The sequence below is a fragment of the Brachycentrus maculatus genome, unplaced genomic scaffold, assembly GCF_059751285.1.
Source record: "Brachycentrus maculatus isolate JH-2025_06_01 unplaced genomic scaffold, ASM5975128v1 h1tg000078l, whole genome shotgun sequence".
NCBI lineage: Eukaryota > Metazoa > Arthropoda > Insecta > Trichoptera > Brachycentridae > Brachycentrus > Brachycentrus maculatus.
In genome coordinates, this window is record NW_028280832.1 from 539915 (window position 1) to 560000 (window position 20086).

At 32.7% G+C, this 20086-nt stretch overlaps 1 protein-coding gene across 5 annotated transcripts in view; it reads right to left on the minus strand.

Moving 5' to 3' along the window:
• LOC148311063 (dual 3',5'-cyclic-AMP and -GMP phosphodiesterase 11-like) overlaps positions 1-20086 on the minus strand; it is a 412361-nt gene that overhangs the window by 14313 nt on the left and 377962 nt on the right. For all 5 annotated transcript variants that reach the window (XM_088257333.1, XM_088257337.1, XM_088257336.1 and 2 more), the window contains 6 exons: positions 4251-4358; positions 3361-3609; positions 2641-2738; positions 2442-2505; positions 1897-2031; positions 691-840 (listed from right to left, as the gene is read on the minus strand). In XM_088257333.1, coding sequence (XP_088113459.1) covers positions 691-840; positions 1897-2031; positions 2442-2505; positions 2641-2738; positions 3361-3609; positions 4251-4358 — 804 coding nt within the window. The remainder of the gene's footprint in view (positions 1-690; positions 841-1896; positions 2032-2441; positions 2506-2640; positions 2739-3360; positions 3610-4250; positions 4359-20086) is intronic.

Sequence of the window (20086 nt, forward strand, 5' to 3'; positions counted from 1 at the left end):
TAATCTGGTTAGGATATCGCATACATCTAAATAAAATAGGGTCTCTGCTTAGTAAATGCTTTCTCAAACCAACTATATCCATGGATCCAGTGAACTTACACTTGTAGTGTCATGAGAATTATGATATATGTAGGAGTTCCAAAAATTACAGACATTGTCAATCATGGGTAGGTTCTTTCTATTCTAGTTTTTTTTTTATACGAGGTCAAGGGATCTTGCATCCCTTATGTCACTGCGACCATATTATGTATATTGTGACCTCCCTCTGTATCATAGCTCACTCTCAAGACCTACATGAGTCATGTAGCTCACAACCTGTCTTGGTGGAAAAAAATTCAACTTCTCGGAGTCCAGTAGTAGTCCTCCAAGGATGTGACTTCGTTTGCGAGCGAGTGCGTCACAATTAAAGAGAATGTGGATTGGTGTTTCGTTATCCTTCATACAAAGCCTGCATACTGGGGAGTCATGTAGTCCAATTTTGTCATGTGTTTCCTCAGTCTGCGGTGTCCTGTTAAGGTCTTGGTTAGGATCCTTATTTGTTTTTTGCTAAGCTTTAGAGCTTCTGTGGTGAATTTCCGCGAGTACCCCATGATCAGTTCCTTTGCGTGTTTTATCCCTGAGCTGATGGGTAGGCTTACATATTGTTTTCATAAATGTTGTTAATTAATTTGGAAAAGTGATGGAACTTACGTCCAGTGTGACACTCTGCTTAGCCATGGCTGTGATGGCCTTCTCGTACATGTGTGTATTGTGGATTCCCATCCCACAGAAGATGGCAAACGCCTCCACAAAGTTTTCATCATTCTTTGTAAACAGCAGACCCTCAAATTTGTTGATGAGCTGCAATTCAAAACAAGCTTTCATTAACCCTAGACTACGGGACTTGTTTCACTAATGTGCAAAGGCAAATAGCCGCAAGTTAAAAACAGTAGTTTTGAGATGAAGAGTTTGAAAATGATGCTTTTTGCCAAAACATGTATCAAATAAAATTTTGCGGCTATTTGTATAATGAATATCTCAGTAAAGGAAAGAGATAGAGCAAAATCTGTGATTGTATATGATAGAGGCCAGTTATAAGAATGTTTTGAGCCGTGTTACGCCAAACAGCCGGAACTTGAGTTATGACTAGTTGCCTTTACACATTAGTTCAGTGTAACTAATAATAACGGGACAGTTGTAAAATGTACAACGATTTGAAAAATCCCATTTTACCAAAAATCTTATAAAAGACAGTTCAAAAATAAGTGTAACATGTTTTTAGAGAATATGATATACAAAACGAACATAAAATTTAAGTAATTATTTGTTTTTAATTAATGTTTTACTTAGTAAATACCACTATTTCTTAAAATCTACTGTGACACGTGTTTCGATGCATTCCGCATCATTTTCAAACACCGATTTACGGTGTTTGAAAATGATGCGGTGTTTGAAAATGATGCGGAATGCATCGAAACACGTGTCCCAGTAGATTTTAAGAAATAGTGGTATTTACTAAGTAAAACATTAATTAAAAATGGATAGATTTTACCACAAAGTGACTGCCGAATCAATCAATGAAATAATTATTTGTTAACACATTGTTGTCGGGCGTTTTTTTCATCAACCCTGACCCTAATTATGCTCAGACAATCTGCCACCCGACCCTCAGTATACTAATCACAAGTAACCACACACCCAATTCCGATCTGTACAATGTTTTTTTGCATCTCTCGTGCTATACCAAAAGTAAGCAAAAATAAAGCTTATAAGCGTCTTCCGCTCTTTACCAACAGTATGTAAAAGACGCTTTTAAGCATTTCCCGCAAACACTGTGTTCAGATGACTTTGTTTAGTGCCTGATCTAATTGGAACGTTACTCTATTTGAGCCGAAGATATAAGGAAAAGTGATATACCTGGATTACGCCAATGATTTGTCCTGAGGAGTTCTTAATAGCCATACACAGAATGGTTGTGTGTTTAAAGTTGGTTCCTTCATCAACAGATGCATCAAATCTTTCATCCTCGTATGCATTAGGAATGTTTACCGTCTAGAAATTACAAAACAAGAAATATCGTCAGAACATGGTCCATATTTAAAAGATGAGTTATTCCATATGGCAGATAATGAATTTCATAAAACATTTCATTCATTCGAACCCTTATCCGCACCCCAATGGTGCATAGGGCACTGCATCATATAAACACAATGTTTTCTTGATCATTAACACACGAAGGAAAGGTGATCAGCCCTCCGCTTCAGGTACCAGTCCAGGGTAATATTGAATAAATATTAGGGTGAAAAAATCACTTATATTTATTTGACACCCCCTGGGAATCGAACCCGGGACCTCCAGTACGGTAGCCGAGCGTGCTGACCATTACACTACGGAGACGGAGAATAATATACACAGACAGTTAATATATAAATTTATTATATTAAAAAATAATAATAAATTACCTCTCCTGTGGTAGCTACATAGCCGGTGATGCCAATGTTTATGGGAAATCTGCTTTCAAATGGGCTGAAAAGAAAAGAAAACGTAATAAGATTGTACTCTCAAATATACAAAGTAAGTACGCGACCGGCTGTGCGAGAAGCCGCATGTGGTAGGTTTTTTTTAGATATATCGACTGTGGTATAGTTTACCAAAACCTACCTAGTTCGGGCATCAGTTTCATCTCTGGTCAGGTCGTTTGCCTCGAAGTCGAAAACTCTTGAGAAACTGCCTTTGGATGCCTCATGGACGAGCAGCACCTGGGAAGGAAAATATCTGTCATGAACATGTAACAGCAACACAAGCAACACATAGCATTGCTCATGGCGGACGGCGTGCTTCTTGACGGCCGCCGATATTGAGTATTTTGATATCTCAACATAAATTATGAAAAATATATAGCTTGTCATAGGATGGTTTAAGTGATTATTTCATAGAAATGTTTTTTACTCCCATGGGTCAGTCATCTGACAACCAAACTACACAAATATCGGAAGTTATATTATGCTTCAATTGACACTTTCTTTTACATGCTAGTTGTTGGCACCATCTATGGTTGAGTTGAGTAAGTTTTTTTGAAAATTAGCAGACCTTTATTTAAGATTTTTTCCGATTTATTTTACATACTAGGACGCTTGAATTTATCATTTAAAAATTTTGATTAAACAGATATTTTTACCAGTTATTTAAAATTTCAATCGTGCGTAAAAAAACACTTAAATTAAATTATTGAAAATAAAAAATTGGCCCTCCAAAACTTTCCAAACCGCTTTGCTACCTCCTCACGTTTGGCTCCTTTGGTCCAAGAGGCTGCGGACCCCTGACCTAAACCAACCTGTGACTGGTCATCGACATGACGCTATTGTTGTAATGTGAGTGTACCTGCACCCGCTGGCACTGTATGAGGCTCTGCGTGTGCGTGAGGATGCGCAGCACCATGTGCTCGATGGTGCTCTGCTCCTCGAAGATCATGCGCGCGAGGTCCAGCAGCACCTGGTTGCGGCGCACCTCCAGCTGCGAGCGCTCGTACAGCTGCGCGTTGCGCAGCCCGATGCCGCAGAACTGCAGGTAGCCGGCGAACACCATCTCGTCGTTAGCCGTGAACGGGGAGTCGCTTTGCTTGTTGATCACCTGCACACACCAGCAAATTGGAAATATAATAAAGCTGTCCCACCGCATTCCCAGACCTTCTCTTGATACAGAAGCATGTAATATGTTTTTTTTTGTTGAAATAAATCTAGGCTTCCTGACAGACCTTGTCTTGCAAATCGGAAAAAATAATAATACTGAAAGCTGTCCCACCGCATTCCCAGACCTTCTCTTGATACAGAAGCATCCAGGCTTCCTGACATACCTTCTCTTGCAAAGCTGTCCCACCGCATTCCCAGATCTGATACAGAAGCATCCAGGCTTCCTGACAGACCTTCTCTCGCAAAGCTGTCCCGCCACATTCCCAGGTCTGATACAGAAGTATCTAAGCTTCCTGACAAACTTTCCTTTCCAAACAATTTTTTTTAAACTAAGTTGTGAAGATGCATATTAATTATAGTGGACCATGGATCATCTTCGTCTTCCTGGCTCCATCCCATTTTATCGTCTTTGTAAGAGGGTGAAGAATCACCCCCGCTGTCTGGCAGCGAGGGTGATTCTTCTCTCGGTGATTCAAAGACTGACAAAATGTCTTGCTTGCAGGATTGCAGGTCATGGGCAACGTCATCTAGGCCATGCCTTCGAATCGAAAGTAAAATTTAATTAAAAACATTTTTACTAACCTGAGCTACACCGATGACGTCACCATTGAAATCCTTAATGGGCATGCAGAGGAGGGTCCTTGTTCTGTATCCGGTCAGGACATCGATATCGTGGTTAAATCTCTCGTCCTGTGAACAAACAAAGAAAAACGTAAAACATTATTCTTGAATCACTAGAACTTCACTAGAGACATCTATTGGTGAGATGAAGAAAAACTTTTTTTTTAGCAGAAACTCTTATATTAGTATGTGAGCTCCGAATCCTGGATAATAATCACGCACATGAGAAACGCCAGAAAATATCATTTTATTTTTTTATTATTTTACCTTAGAATTTGACCAGTTAATTTATTTACAGCATTTTGAGTGTGTCCAAATTCTTCAGAAATCTGGATTATCTCCAATTATAAGAGTTAATTTTCATACAATTTTTTGACATCTCATCATGATTACTGATAACTTTAGATATTTTAATAAAATATCTAAAGTTATCAGTAATCATGATGAGATGTAGATGTCAATAAGAATGTTACCGATAGTCTTGTGATTTTTAATATTAATTTATTAGCCAATAAACCAACATTATGACAAAAATCTATTATAAATTTCTACCTATTAAGCACGAAACGCTGTTGTACATATTACGTTTAGTATGTATGTTATATTGCAAAATATGTATGTTTATATTATACCGTTATGTGAAGTGCATAGTGGATTCCGGGCGAGGAATGCAAGAGCCAGGATGCACTCGAGTGCATGGTGAAAGAGAAGAAGTGTTATTATTGTTTGTAGCCGGGCCATTTCGTAGTTCAGTGAAAATATGAAAAATAGTTGAAGAAAGTTTGGATGCCCCAAACATAATATGCGATATTTTACGATCTGAGGGATGCAAAATGGAGCGAGATGCTTACTATTGTGTATGCATCTATCCAGACGTGATTTACTAAAGCTTTGAGCTTTATGTTGTCTGTCTATAAAAATATGATCTGTACTTTCTATCATTAGAATCCTAACTGTCCATCAAACCTCATAGCTTAGTTTTTTCCTCTACCTCCTTCCCTAAACTCCCCTTTTCCTTTGCCTTCCTTATTTTCATTAATTTGTAATTTATATATATTTTTAATGTTCAAGTACTATCTACCCTCGGATTGCAAACAGCTACTTATATAAGATATTTATTGATTTGGCATTTGATTTGTAGAATTGTATGGATACATAAGGACCGTCAGTCGATTTGATCTTCACATTCGTTTGAAAATGCCATAACTAGGCGAAACAACTGTCGCAATATTATTTTTTTATGTGTTTTTGTTAACAAAATACAACTTAGTAGACTCAAAAAAATCTGTGTTTGATTTAAAAATTAATATATAAAAAAGCTATATAAGATATGAAACGTTTTGACCAACATCACTAGTATATTTTTGGTTGGTTGGAACATATTGCTTTTTAGCAATAAGCCCGCCAATGTACTTATTTATTTTCTGTACATGAAGGTTAAATAAAATAAAATCAAAAATTAAAGTGGAACTGGGCAGGTCATGTGGCACGCATGTCTGAGGATAGATGGATCAAAAAGGTGCTTGATTATAAGTTCAGACCTCAGAAGCAAGACGTCGGGCTTCGACTCAATTGATTTGCCACGTTATTATAAGCATCTCCATTGCTGTTCTCACCCTTATAATTGGCAAATAAATATTAAATTAAATTAATTAATAATAAAAATTAAATTGCGTCTTAACGAATACTGGGCCATGATGGTAAAAATTAAGTTGGTTGTATCGCAAAAAAACAATGCGCTCACTCCTTTCAACAACGTCGTATTTAAAAAAAAAAATTTCAGGAGATCGTTTTTAAAGTTTAAAAATATAATGAAATGTATTAAAAATAAATATCAAGCCACTGTTACGTTACGTGTGCATTGCGATCGGGATTCTTTCCACGTTTTCATTTTCATATGCATGTATATCTATTCTGTTTTCACATATCGCTCACTTCTTTCAACATCAAAAAAACTTGATTTTTCAGGAGATCATTTTTAAAGTTTAAAAATATAATGAAATGTATTAAAGATAAATATCAAGCCACTTATTGAACTTTTTACTGTGCAACAGATCTTTTTAGGTAAAACTTGAATGTTTATTCTCCAATTGAAAAATATTTAGTATATTTAAAAAAATAATTAAACAATGCCTTTCCTTCAAAATGTGAGACCAACACTTTCTGCCCTGTAGCGGGTAAATATTAAGTTAAAAGTATGCCGCTTTTGCTAGGATATAGTACATTTTCTGTGCACAACTGAAAATCGACGATTTTTGATATATGACGTTGTTGAAAGGAGTGAGCGAATTATTTGCAAAGTGGCGTGCTGCCATCTTTTTACGAAACAGTGTATTTTTTATACTTTCATTAATCACACGAAAAATGTCAGAGAAACTCGGAGTGGTAACTAAATTTAAAAAAATAAGAGGACAAATATTTTGATGAACGACCAATTATTATGATTCGACAAATATGGCGAGCGCAAACCTTTTTGTCCGCCACGATGAAACAAATTGTAAAGGCGAGATAAAGCAATCTATTTCTTGGAAAATTTATTATTTTCCATTATTTAGCAATCATTCCAAACGACCTTACTCCATCCTTACTCTCCTCTGCGCATTCATAAGAAAGAAATTTTCATTATGAAAATAATTGAATATCTGGAACTTGCGTTATTTTTGTAAATCATGCAAAATCTGACGTCTAAAGTGGATTATTTTTTGTGCGAATATTTGGGGTTTATTTCATTGTTTGTTTCTTCCATTTTGTCATAGAACGAATCCGAAATTCTTCAATCTTTCGTGGTTCGGAAATCATAATACAATCGTAAGTTGAGATAAGAATGGAGCTTTCATTTTGAAGTTTATAAATGAAATGGGTTATTTTCAATGTCATTTTTTGACATATCCACGAAGATGAAGAAGAATATGGAAATCTGGGCATAAACGGGGGTTATGACGGTCATACGCTGGTTTAAGTGATTACACGTGTAACATTCACCAATTCTACCCATTATTGCTAACCACACTACTCAAATTCTTGGAAGTTCTATGTAAGTATGTGAACCAATTTTGAAAAAGTCCCGTGGTTCAGTGTCGCGGACTCTTAAGTCATAGTTTCTCGGTTCGAACCCACTCTACCACAATTTGATACCTATTTCTAATGCATCCCAACTTATCGACTTTGGAAACTGTTGGAGTCAGCTCTCCTCGTCCTCAGGTTGTCGTCATTTTATCATGGACAGCATCACCTAGGCCATGCCTTCGAATCATGTTATCATTCTGCAGCATTCATGAATTTTTGGTCTTCCTGTAGATGTCTTTTGAGGACGATCTATGGACGATTGCCTGGTTCACAATATGTTCAGGTTCTCACTCAGCGTCCTATGTGCCCATACAACCTCAATTTCCTTTCTTATACCTTACCATCGATGTATGTTACACCCAGGCTTCCACGAATGCGTGAACTCTTTATTTTATATGAATATATATATATATATATATATATATATATATATATATATATATATATATATATATATATATATATATATATATATATATATATATATATATATTCATATAAAATAGCAGCTCGGCTAACGTTCTGGAGGATTCGTTCGAATATTACACTGGACTGGTACCTGAAGTGGAGGGCTGATCACCTTTCCTTCATGTGTAATCGATCGAGATAACACTGCATTTATATGAAGCAGTGCCCTATGCACCATTGGGGGCGGTAAGGGATTTATTATTTTTATTATATATAAATATATATATATATATATATATATATATATATATATATATATATATATATATATATATATATATATATATATATATATATATATATATATATATATATATATATATATATATATATATATATATATATATATATATATATATATATATATATATATATATATATATATATATATATATATATAACGTGGTAATATTTTCCTTTTGAAAATTAAGTGTAAATAATATGTAAAGTGGGTGTATAATAATAAAATAAACAATGTGTTGCTTTGTAATTAAAGTTTATTCTTAATTTATCTTTATAATAATTTTTATATCTATCTATCTATCTATCTATCTGATTCTGACAGTTAATAATATTATCGGAAGTCTTTTGTTTTATTCTGAGCGACGCATGCGGCATCTGGTGGTAGAACTGTTTTATGTAGGTACTATTTGTAAGTACTTAATAAAATGTATAGGTAGGTACCTAGTTATTTTATTACATCTCCCCCCTTGGGGATGAAAATTCATAGTAAAATTTTCACTCGTCCTCCGGATCATCTTCTTGTAGTGAAGGGACTGGTATAAGTTTAGTGATATGATAAAAAAAAATTCTTTCTTCCTTTTTTTCTTCTTTTTTTTTCTTCCTTTTTTTTCTTTTTTCCGTTCTTTTTTTTTTTTTTTTTTTTTTTTTTTTTGTATTTTTTTTTCTTCTTGACCCTTTTAAAGTAGACACAGTTTTTGTCAATCCATTTGTTTTTTTCTTTTGAATTCCTTCATTTTTATTCAGATCTCTTAAAGTATCTTCTAATATAACCAAATTTACAACTTTTAATTGTTCATCTGCATTTTCATTCGAGTTTAATACTGGATTCCTGCTTAGACAATCTACTTCTAAATTCTTCTTTCCTTGAGTATATTTTATTTTATCTTTCGTAGAAGTTTTTTCTACTTTATTTTTATTTTCATTTTTCAAGCACTGTTTCTGTGTTATTTGTATGTCTTCATTTTTATTCTGATCTTTTAAAATATCTTCTAATTTAACCAAATTTACAACTTTTAATTGTTCATTTGCATTTTCCTTTGATTCTATTACTGGATTCCTGCTCATACAATCTGCTTCGAAATTCTTCTTTTCTGGAGTATATTTTATTTTATATTTTGTATAAATTTTTTCCACATTATTTTTATTTTCATTCTTCAAGCACTGTTTCTGTGTAATTTGTAAATCTTCATTTTTATTATTAATCTTATCATCCTCCTTTGTTTTAAACCAGCACGTTGCTTCAGAGTGATATCGAGTTCCCTTATTTAAATTTTCACAAATCTTACATGGACTTTTATCTTTAATTTTATCACTAGTTCTTAGATTTCCACGTCTTCTTTGATTATCTTCTAATCGTTTTCTTTGATCATCTTCTAATTTTTCTCTCTCACTCCGAACATATTGTAGTAATTGTTTTAATATATCTAATGTTTCATCATCCATTTCCAATTAACAAAATTGTCGTTTTATAACGTGGTAATATTTTCCTTTTGAAAATTAAGTGTAAATAATATGTAAAGTGGGTGTATAATAATAAAATAAACAATGTGTTGCTTTGTAATTAAAGTTTATTCTTAATTTATCTTTATAATAATTTTTATATCTATCTATCTATCTATCTATCCGATTCTGACAGTTAATAATATTATCGGAAGTCTTTTGTTTTATTCTGAGCGACGCATGCGGCATCTGGTGGTAGAACTGTTTTATGTAGGTACTATTTGTAAGTACTTAATAAAATGTATAGGTAGGTACCTAGTTATTTTATTACATATATATATATATATATATATATATATATATATATATATATATATATACACACACACACAAACGCATGTACGTACGTGTGTATGTGTGTGTGTGTGTGTGTGTAAAATATTAAATGGGGCCGATTGTAGACCATTTCCTACTTAATATTCGCGTCAGGCAGAACGTGTGGTGTTTCGGAAGAAAAGTTTTTGCAAAACGGAACGTCTATGTATCATTGTCGGCAGAAAATAATTTTGTGTGAAAACATGACACTGTTCATAGTTATGCGAGGGATTAAGTGAAATTTAAGGGCGGGCCCACATACGAAACGAATAACAATAATCCTGTACGTGTTTCACAAAGTTATGTTTGTGATAAATCTGGATTATCCACATTAGTTGTGACATTGGTAAACAAGGAATAATATATATCGGATAAATAAAGGATCAGTCGGCGATTGTCAACACGAACGCGACTAATTATCAAAATTTATATTGCAGTGTTCGAACGGTGGTATAAGAAAATAATGCTTTTCTTAGATGGAAATTATTATTTCTTTTTAAAAGAGAAATATTTGTGTTTTTATTATTTACATAAAGATTTCAATTTCATACTATTTCTGCGAGCCTAAGCGGCTGGAAGTGCAGTGTTCGAGCGGTGGTATTAGAAAATAATGCTTTTCTTACATGGAAATTATTATTTTTTTAATAAAGAGAAATATTTGTGTTTTGATTATTTACACAGATATTTCTATTTCAAACTATTTCTGTGAGCCTAAGCGGCTGATTGTTTGAAATAGGTACCAAATTGTGGTAGAGCGGGTTCGAACCGAGAAATTCTGAGTCTGCGACACTAACCAACGGGACCACAAACCGACACAACTGCATTTATTGTTTACCTTGCTTATAATGTACAAGGTTTATGGATCAAATAAAAGAGTTTCTGCTTACTAAAACGCTTCTTTACATCTCACCAATAGATGTCTCTAGTGAAGTTCTAGTGATTCAAGAACAAGGTTTCTAAATTGGTTCATATATATAGAACTTCCAAGAATTTGAGTAGTGTGGTTGTCAATAATGGGTAGAATTGGTGAATGTTACTCGTGTGTAAAGTGATCACTTAAACCAGCCTATGACGGTCGTCAGCCCCGTAAATTCCCAGACTTCCATATTCTTCTTCATCTTTGATGAGATGTCAAAAAACAATATAAAAAGATATTTTATTTAAACCTGTATTGGGAACGGGAGGGATAATCTAGTGCGGATCAGGAACTCCTCGGCATAATGCTAGGCTGAGATAAGCATTATCGATAAAATGAAGAAAGGTGTGTTGAGATGGTTTGGGCATATGGATCGAATGAGTGAAGAAAGGAGAGTTAAACAAATTTATGAGGTGAGTACTTTGTATTAGAGGAAAATATAATAAAATATATTCGTATTAGTACTACAATACATATCGCTCACTCCTTCAAGAACGTCATAAATAAAAAATCGTCAATATTTAGTTGTGCATGTTTTTGGAATGCCCAGAAAATGTACTATATCCCAGTAAAAGCGGTATATTTTTAACTTAATATTTACCCGCTACAGGGCAGAAAGTTTTGTTTTTGCATTTTGAAGAAATGGTATTGTTTTATTATTTTTTCAAATATACTTAATATTTTTCAAATGGAGAATAAACCTTCAGGATTTACCTTAAAAGATCTGTTGCACAGTAAAAAGTTAAATAAGTGGCTTGATATTTATTTTTAATACATTGTAGTATATTTTTAAACTTTAAAAACGTTCTCCTGAAAAATCAAGTTTTTTGATTTATGACGTTCTTGAAAGGAGTGCGCGATATACAGTCAGTGTGAAAACCTGCATATTATGAAGAGACGGGTACGTCTCGAAACCGGTAGACATAAAAATCTCGGTGAGTGGTTATTTACTAATATTATTAACATTTTTGTAAAAAAATAAAAAAGTTAATTCATTAATATCTACCACGAAATAAAGACAAAATATTATTGATTAATTTTCACATTCGATATGATTTAACAGTAGACAAAACCCATTGAAGAATCTCATAATTTATAGTATTTCTTACTGTGATTTATATCGCATTATCATCATGTTACGGGTTGAATTCACCCCCGCAAGTGTTGCAGCCCATCTCAGCCTCCACCGACTCTCAAATTACTGGAAAAAGTATAGCGGCTAGTCTGCTACGACAAAACTAACGAGTTTCATCAGGAAATTTTTAATTAACTCAGAAAAATTGAATAACGTTCCGATACTGAAAGCGACTCGAGAAAAGTAGATTTTCATTTTAAAAATGTTGTACAATGATTAGGTACGTCATGGATTTTATAATTGAAAGAAATTTTTAATTATGATGTTAAATTCTTAGCCATGTAACCGATCTTTATTGTGAAAATGTTATTTTATAAAATTATTAAGGAACTCTTATAATCCATACATTCATAAAGTTTTACCATTAAAATAATTCCATTTGAAAGCTATAATTCTTTAATTTAAGTTTTACTTGGTTTTACCACATTTTCTTAAAATATATTGTGACACGTGACACGTATTTAAAAAAAAATCTTAAATGTGCTTAAAAAATTACATTTTAAAAGATTTTAAAATGTAATTTTTACAAAGAAAAATATTAAAAAATAAATAGATATTACCACAAAGTGACTGCCCAATCAATTAATGAGTAATTATCGCAGTTTTTTAAATTCCGCGAGTGTAGAAGAAACAACAATAAATGTATTTTTTTAATAAGTAAAGTGTGTGTACACGACGGATACTTCAGTTCTTTGGACACGTTGCGCGTGGAAATGAGGATAGCCTGGAACGACTGATCGGTAGCTTGGAGGGGAAGAGAGAGAGAGGAAGATCCCCAAACGATGGACCGATCAAGCTAAGACAGCAGCAGGCACCTCGGTGGTTGGAGCGCTACGTGCAGCGCAGTCAAGGGATAACTGGAGAAGAGTCATTGCTTACACAAGGGTCACAACCCTCAGTAATGAGGAATAAGACGAAGAAGAAAAAGAAGCATAATTTGTGAAATGTGAGAGACAAAGTAAAGTATTTATTGTAACTGCAGATAGTTGGTAGAATTTCATTATGAATTGTTGGGTTACTTTTGTATACATATATATGATAATATGTGACGCGTTTTGTCTTATTAAGACATTATCAAACAGAAAATAGTGTATGATAATGCCTTAATAAGACGAAATGCGTCATATTTTATCATATATCGCTCACCCCTTTCAACAACGTCATAGATCAAAAATCGTCAATTTTCAGTTGTGCGTGTTTTCGGAATACTCAGAAAATGTACAATATCCCAGCAAAAACGGCATATTTTTAACTTAATATTTACCCGCTACAGGGCAAAAAGTGTTGTTTTTGCATTTTTAGGAAATGTATTGTATAATATTTTTTTTTTAAATATCCTAAATACTTTTGAAATGGAGAAAAACATTCAGGTTTTACCTAAAAACATCTGTTGCACACTAAAAAGTCCAATAAGTGGCTTGATACATTTTAATACATTTCATTTTATTTTTATACTTTAAAAACAATCTTCTGAAAAATCAAGTTTTTTGATATATGACATTGTTGAAAGGAGTGAGCGATATAAGTATGTAAATCAAAGTAGAATTCAATCTAATAACCGTGTTTAATTTTGTATATATTACCCAACAATACAAAACGAAGTGTTAAGGATATCAGACGAGCGATTTGTGATTCTTTGCCGAGTTGAAAACATTATATGGAATATTGTACTGAAAATATTTATATTTTTCACCAATAATTTTTCCCTACAAACAAAAGTTTCTCATAGTAAACAAAAATATTTACTCGACAATAAAAAAATATAGTACAATATCTTCTCTGGACATCTGCCACACGACTTCAAGATTAATATTATAGAGAAAAACTTTTATAGCGACATTTTCGTAAAATACTATTTACACTGGCTTTATACTCGTATATGGAGTTGGCAAAAGAAGGATGAAAGTAGACTGAATGCAGTCGAAATGCGATCTCTCAGAAGAATGTGCGACAATGTATGATAGATGTGCGAATAGTGAAATAAGGAAGGAATGCAAAGCTGAGATAAGCATTGTCGATAAAATTAAGAAAGGTTGAGATGGTTTGGACATGTAGAACGAATGAGTGAGGAAAGAACGGTAAAACAAATTTGTGAGGCGAATGTTAGTGAGAAAAGAAGCAGAGGAAGACCGAGAAAAACATGGCACGATCAGGTATGCCAAATACTTGAAAGTGGTCAGGTTAGGAGTCGTAACAATCGGCGGGTATGTATGAGGAGATGCATGAACGTGGAAGAGGCGAAGAATGTTTGCAAGGACAGATGGTGTGGCGCTTTATTCTCTGTGCCTACCCCTGCGGGGAAGCGGCGTGATGGTTAGTTAGTAAGTTAGTTATACTCGTATATATGATGATTAAAAACATAAATGCGATGAATGAATAATTTTTTGTTGAAGGAAATTTTTCGTTTATAATTTATATTTGTAAAATGGTATTTTTAAACAAATATAAGGAGAAGAAAATATAAAATATCTCAAGAGGGATAGTCCGAAAGCATTTTGGCACTTTAGTTATCAGTATTGGGTAACATGAAATTGATTTTCTTATCACTAATAGAGACATAATATAATACATATATTGAAAAATTGTGTTTAAGGCCAAATATACAATAAATCGCAACTTAATTTTCTTGAGACCCAGGTAACAATTGACATAATTAATTTTTTGCTTAAAATGCCGTTGTTATATTGAAAATTTAAGTTTTATTCGAAAAAAATACATAGTTTTGAAAATAAAAGAGTTATTGAAGGGTAAGAAGTTTGTCCGCCTCCGTAGTGTAATGGTCAGCACGCTCGGCTACCGTACTGGAGGTCCCGGGTTCGATTCCTAGGAGGGGTCAAATAAATATAAGTGATTTTTTCACTCTAAAATTTATTCAATATTACCCTAAACTGGTACCTGAAGCGGAGGGCTGATCACCTTTCCTTGTGTTAACGATCAAGATAACACTGCGTTTATATGACGCAGTGCCCTATGCACCATTGAAGTGCGGATAAGGGTTTAAAAAAAAAAGTTTAGAAAAAATATGAAATAAAATTTTGCATATAAAAATATTTTTGTCGGGTTGTGGTCCCGTGATTAGTGTCGCGGACTCTTAAGACAGAGTTTCTCGGTTCGAACCCCTCTACCACTATTTAATACCTATTTCTGAAAATGAACCGCTTAGGCTCACAGAAATAGTATGAAATAGAAATCTTCGTGAAAATAATAAAAACACAAATATTTCTCTTTAAAAAAACACTTGTCTTTTACAACTTCAGTTAATTTATTTTAACGACTAGTTTCGGAAGCTACAGATCTTCTGGTCTGAATATAAACAAGTGTTTTCATCTACTATTTTATCATGTCTTACTACAAAGTGAATTCCGAAACAATAAATGAAATATTCTTTCATTTATACTCCAATACTCTAAAAAAACAAATTCAAAAGTAAATAAATAAAAAATGCGCGCGGTAACATGTTCGGCCCCTAGCGCGGCCGTTTGCGATTTGAAATTGAAAGTTTGAGATTTCAGCCTTTAAAATACAAGTTAATATGGATTTAATTTTTATTTTCGAATAACGATATAACACCACACAATACTTCTTCACAAATCTGGATTATCTCCAATTATAGGAGTATTTTTCACATTAATTTTTGACATCTGATGAGATGTCAAAGATGAAGAAGAATATGGAATATGGAATTTTGAATGTTTCAATATATAAATATATATATATACATATATATATATATATACATATATGTATATATATATATATATATATATATATATATATATATATATATATATATATATATATATATATATATATATATATATATATATATATATATATATATATATATATATATATATATATATATATATATATATATATATATATATATATATATATATATATATATATAGAACTTCCAAGAATTTGAGTAGTGTGGTTGTCAATAATGGGTAGGATTGGTGAATGTTACACGTGTGTAAAGTGATCTCTAAACCAGCCTATAACGGTCGTCAGCCCCGTAAATACCCAGACTTACATATTCTTCCTCATCTTTGATGAGATGTCAAAAAATAATATGATATAACACCAAATTCGATTTTAAATACGAGTCCTCAGTGTGCCGTACTTCTGGTTTATTTTTAGGCAACCTGACATCATTTCAAATGACTTTTGGTTTTACTTTCGTAGAAAGAAGAACTACAAGCATTAAAACGCCCGGCTTTTGTGAAATTAAGCATCTCCATTATTCACGTTGTAAAAAGGATTTATGGGTGAAAGTTTCGCCGGGAAAAAGTTTACTATTTGGAATAACAATGTATGAAATACGGGTTTGATTAATTGCGATAAGGGAAAAGTTTTGTGACTGCCACAACTATCATATTTAATTACTTAATTTATTTTAACTTCATGTATAGAAAAGAAATAAGTACACTGGCGGGCTTATAGATTAAAAGGAATATCTTCCAACCAACCAAAAACAGACTAGTAATATTGGTACATTTGATACCTTATTTAGCTGTTTGCAATCAGAGGGTAGATATTACTTGAACATAACAAATCATATATTAAAAATTGATGATAATAAGGAAGGCAAAGAAAAAAGGGAGTTTAGGGAAGGAGGTAGAGGGAAAAACAAAGGGAGGAGGTTTGATGGACAGTTAGGATTCTAATGATAGTTATTTATGTCTCGGACGTTTCTTAAAAATTATTGAGAATTGAATCCGGGACCTCCAGTACGGCAGCGGAGCGTGCTGACGATTGCACTACGGAGGCGGACAAATAGTCTGGAATAAAATGTTAACAAATAAATACCTCAGAAAATGTAATAAGTTAATGTAAAAATGTAATTGGTGAATCTACTTTATATTCGGTATGACGCAGTGCGCCAAATACTATACATTATACTATTTATATGTTATGTCCTCCGGGTATAAATAATACTAATAATAATAAAACTCTTATCCGCACCCCAATGGTGCATAGGGCACTGCGTCATATAACGCAGTGTTATCTTGATCGTTCACACATGAAGGAAAGGTGATCAGCCCTCCGCTTCAGCAACCAGTTCAGGGTAATATTGAATAAATATTACAGTGAAAAAATCACAAATATTTATTTGAACTCCCCTGGGAATCGAACCGGGACCTCTAGAATGGTAGCCGAGCGTGCTGACCATTACACTACGGAGGCAGACGAATAATTCCCGTAAATAAATAAATAATTCCCATAAATAAATAAATATTAAATAATCTTCATACATTATTCTTGACATCTCAACACAGATAAAGAAGAATATGGATGTCTAGGCATTTACAGGGCTTACGACCGTTAAAGACCGTGTCACATTCACCATCTTTTGATTTTTCACGTTACACACGTGTAACATTTACCATTTTTACTTATGATTGACAACCACACTATTCAAATTCTTCTAGATATACATTGATCAAACTCGAAACTCAGTGTGAGAGTCACTAAAGACATATATGGTGATCTCAAGGAAAGCTTTTATTAAGCAGAAACTCTTTCATTTGTATAACTCACTCACTGACACACTAAAAATGTAAAATAATTTAAATGCAGTAAATAAATCGCAAATATTGAGTACGATTCATGACTGGTCGGCATTTTTTGGGAAATAAATCATTTAAAAAAACAAAAGTGTCACGATGACCATTTTTAAATAAAATTCATACGTAAATCATTATAAACCTATTAATTTCATGAATATGATATCATATTAGATCAACCGATACGATAGAAATGATATGTGATAAAAATCTGATCTGATTTACTGATCCAATCACATCGACTCATCTATGTGTATGTGCGTGTGTGTGTATATATATATATATATATATATATATATATATATATATATATATATATATATATATATATATATATATATATATATATATAGGGTCCGCCATCTAAAGTTTTTTTTTTCAACTAGTGCTTATTTCGTGAATGGTAACACTTAGCTCATGTCTGATTTGACAGATAATTAGTTTTATCCTTCCGCTGAGCAAATATGGTTGTGTATACGCTTGAACAACGCTGGGAAATATTGCGACATTCGACTTACAGAAGATGCCGATTTTGCCAAAAAAATCATCTTTTCGGATGAAGCTCATTTTGATCTTGGCGGGTATGTAAACAAGCGAAATTGTCGTATTTGGGGCACAGAAAACCCGCACGCATACATTGAAAAGCCGGTACACCCAAAACGAGTCACTGTTTGGTGCGGATTTTGGTCCAGAGGCATAATTGGGCCATTTTTCTTTGAAAATGAGCAAGGAGTGGCCGTTAGTCAATGGCGATCGTTATCGGGCCATGTTGAACGGATTTTTGTTCACAAAAATTGAAGAGGAGGATATTGGCAACATTTGGTTTCAACAGGACGGCGCTACGTGCCACACAGCCGAAGCTACACTCGATGTTTTGCGCCCCATTTTCAAAAAAAAAATGTTATTTGGCGGACCCTATATATATATATATATATATATATATATGTATATATATATATATATAAATATATATATATATACATATATCAGTGGCGGTACTTCCCTAGAAGCCCAAAAGCCCGGCTTACCTAACAACTCCAAATAAAAATGATTAAATCTAGACCAAATGATTAAAAATACATAATTAATGCATGACTATTTTTAAATTATCGCGCTTACATGATTATTAAACACTATGCATGTCATTATATGGTGATGGTACTTATTGGTTATGGTTAATATCTGAGGAAAATATTTTATTATAGTGAACATTTTCTTTATTTCAAGGTGATGGCTATAACTTACAAAAGTTACATGTTAGCATATTTTTACAATGATGACAATACATTGTTTATATTTATAATACTTTCTGGGTGCTTACTATACTGGGAATGATATGAGGTGAAGAAATTATAGGTACATCATGTATTCACGAATGTGAAAAATAATGGGCTTGCCTTACTGGTAAACCCTAGGCACGCCACTGACATATATATATATATATATATATATATATATATATATATATATATATATATATATATATATATATATATATATATATATATATATATATATATATATATATATATATATATATATATATATATATATATATATATATATATATATATATATATATATATATATATATATATATATATATATATATATATATATATATATATATATATATATATCGTATATAGTGTAGTAGTTACCGCGTTTGGCTTGTATGTTGGAGATCTCGGGTTCGATTCCTAGAGGGGTCAGAGTAAATAAAAATGTATTTTCCTGTAATACTTATTTGATATTACTCTATACTAGTACATGAAGTGCAGGATAGATCACCTTGCCGCCATATGAAAAAAAATCAAATTAACATTACATCAATTTGATGCAGTGCCCTATGGACTCTCGGGTGCGGGTAAGGATCAGTAATATCTTTTGCTATATATGTACTACATGCAATTTAAAAAATATAAGATTAGTTTAATACACAAAAATTTAAATAAAAATATATTTTTTTTAATTAAATAAAAATTTTGTTCATTTTTAGTGGCACATCATTAAAAATATGAATTGAAAAGTTTTCTGAAGATACCCTGAGAATTGGGAACAAAATCCGATATAAATTATAATATAAACACTCGCGGTTCTTGCATTTCAACTTCCTTTATTTCATATTATTTGTTTTTTTTTATTATTATTATTCTTTTTTATTGTGATCACTTAAACCAGCCTATGACGGTCGTCAGCCCCGTAAATGCCCAGACTTCCATATTCTTCTTCATCTTTGATGAGATGTCAAAAAATAATATGAAAATAACTCCTGTAATTGGAGATAATCCAGATTTTTGTGAACAAGTATTTGGACACACTCAAAATGTTCCTTTATTTCAACATTCGAACACCTTTACATACCTTTCTTTATTTTATCTTACAATATATACATGCATTAAATTGCTAAAACACATATGAAGCCTATTTGAAATAAAGCAGCTATACTGCGTATGCGTTTGGAATTTCTCTTCGTCGAAGAGGGTATGGAAACTGTAAGGGAAAATGCAATAAAGCGCATTTTACACGGTGACATATAATGTGCAACATTTTATCAAAAAAAAATTCACAAACTCGTTAAATA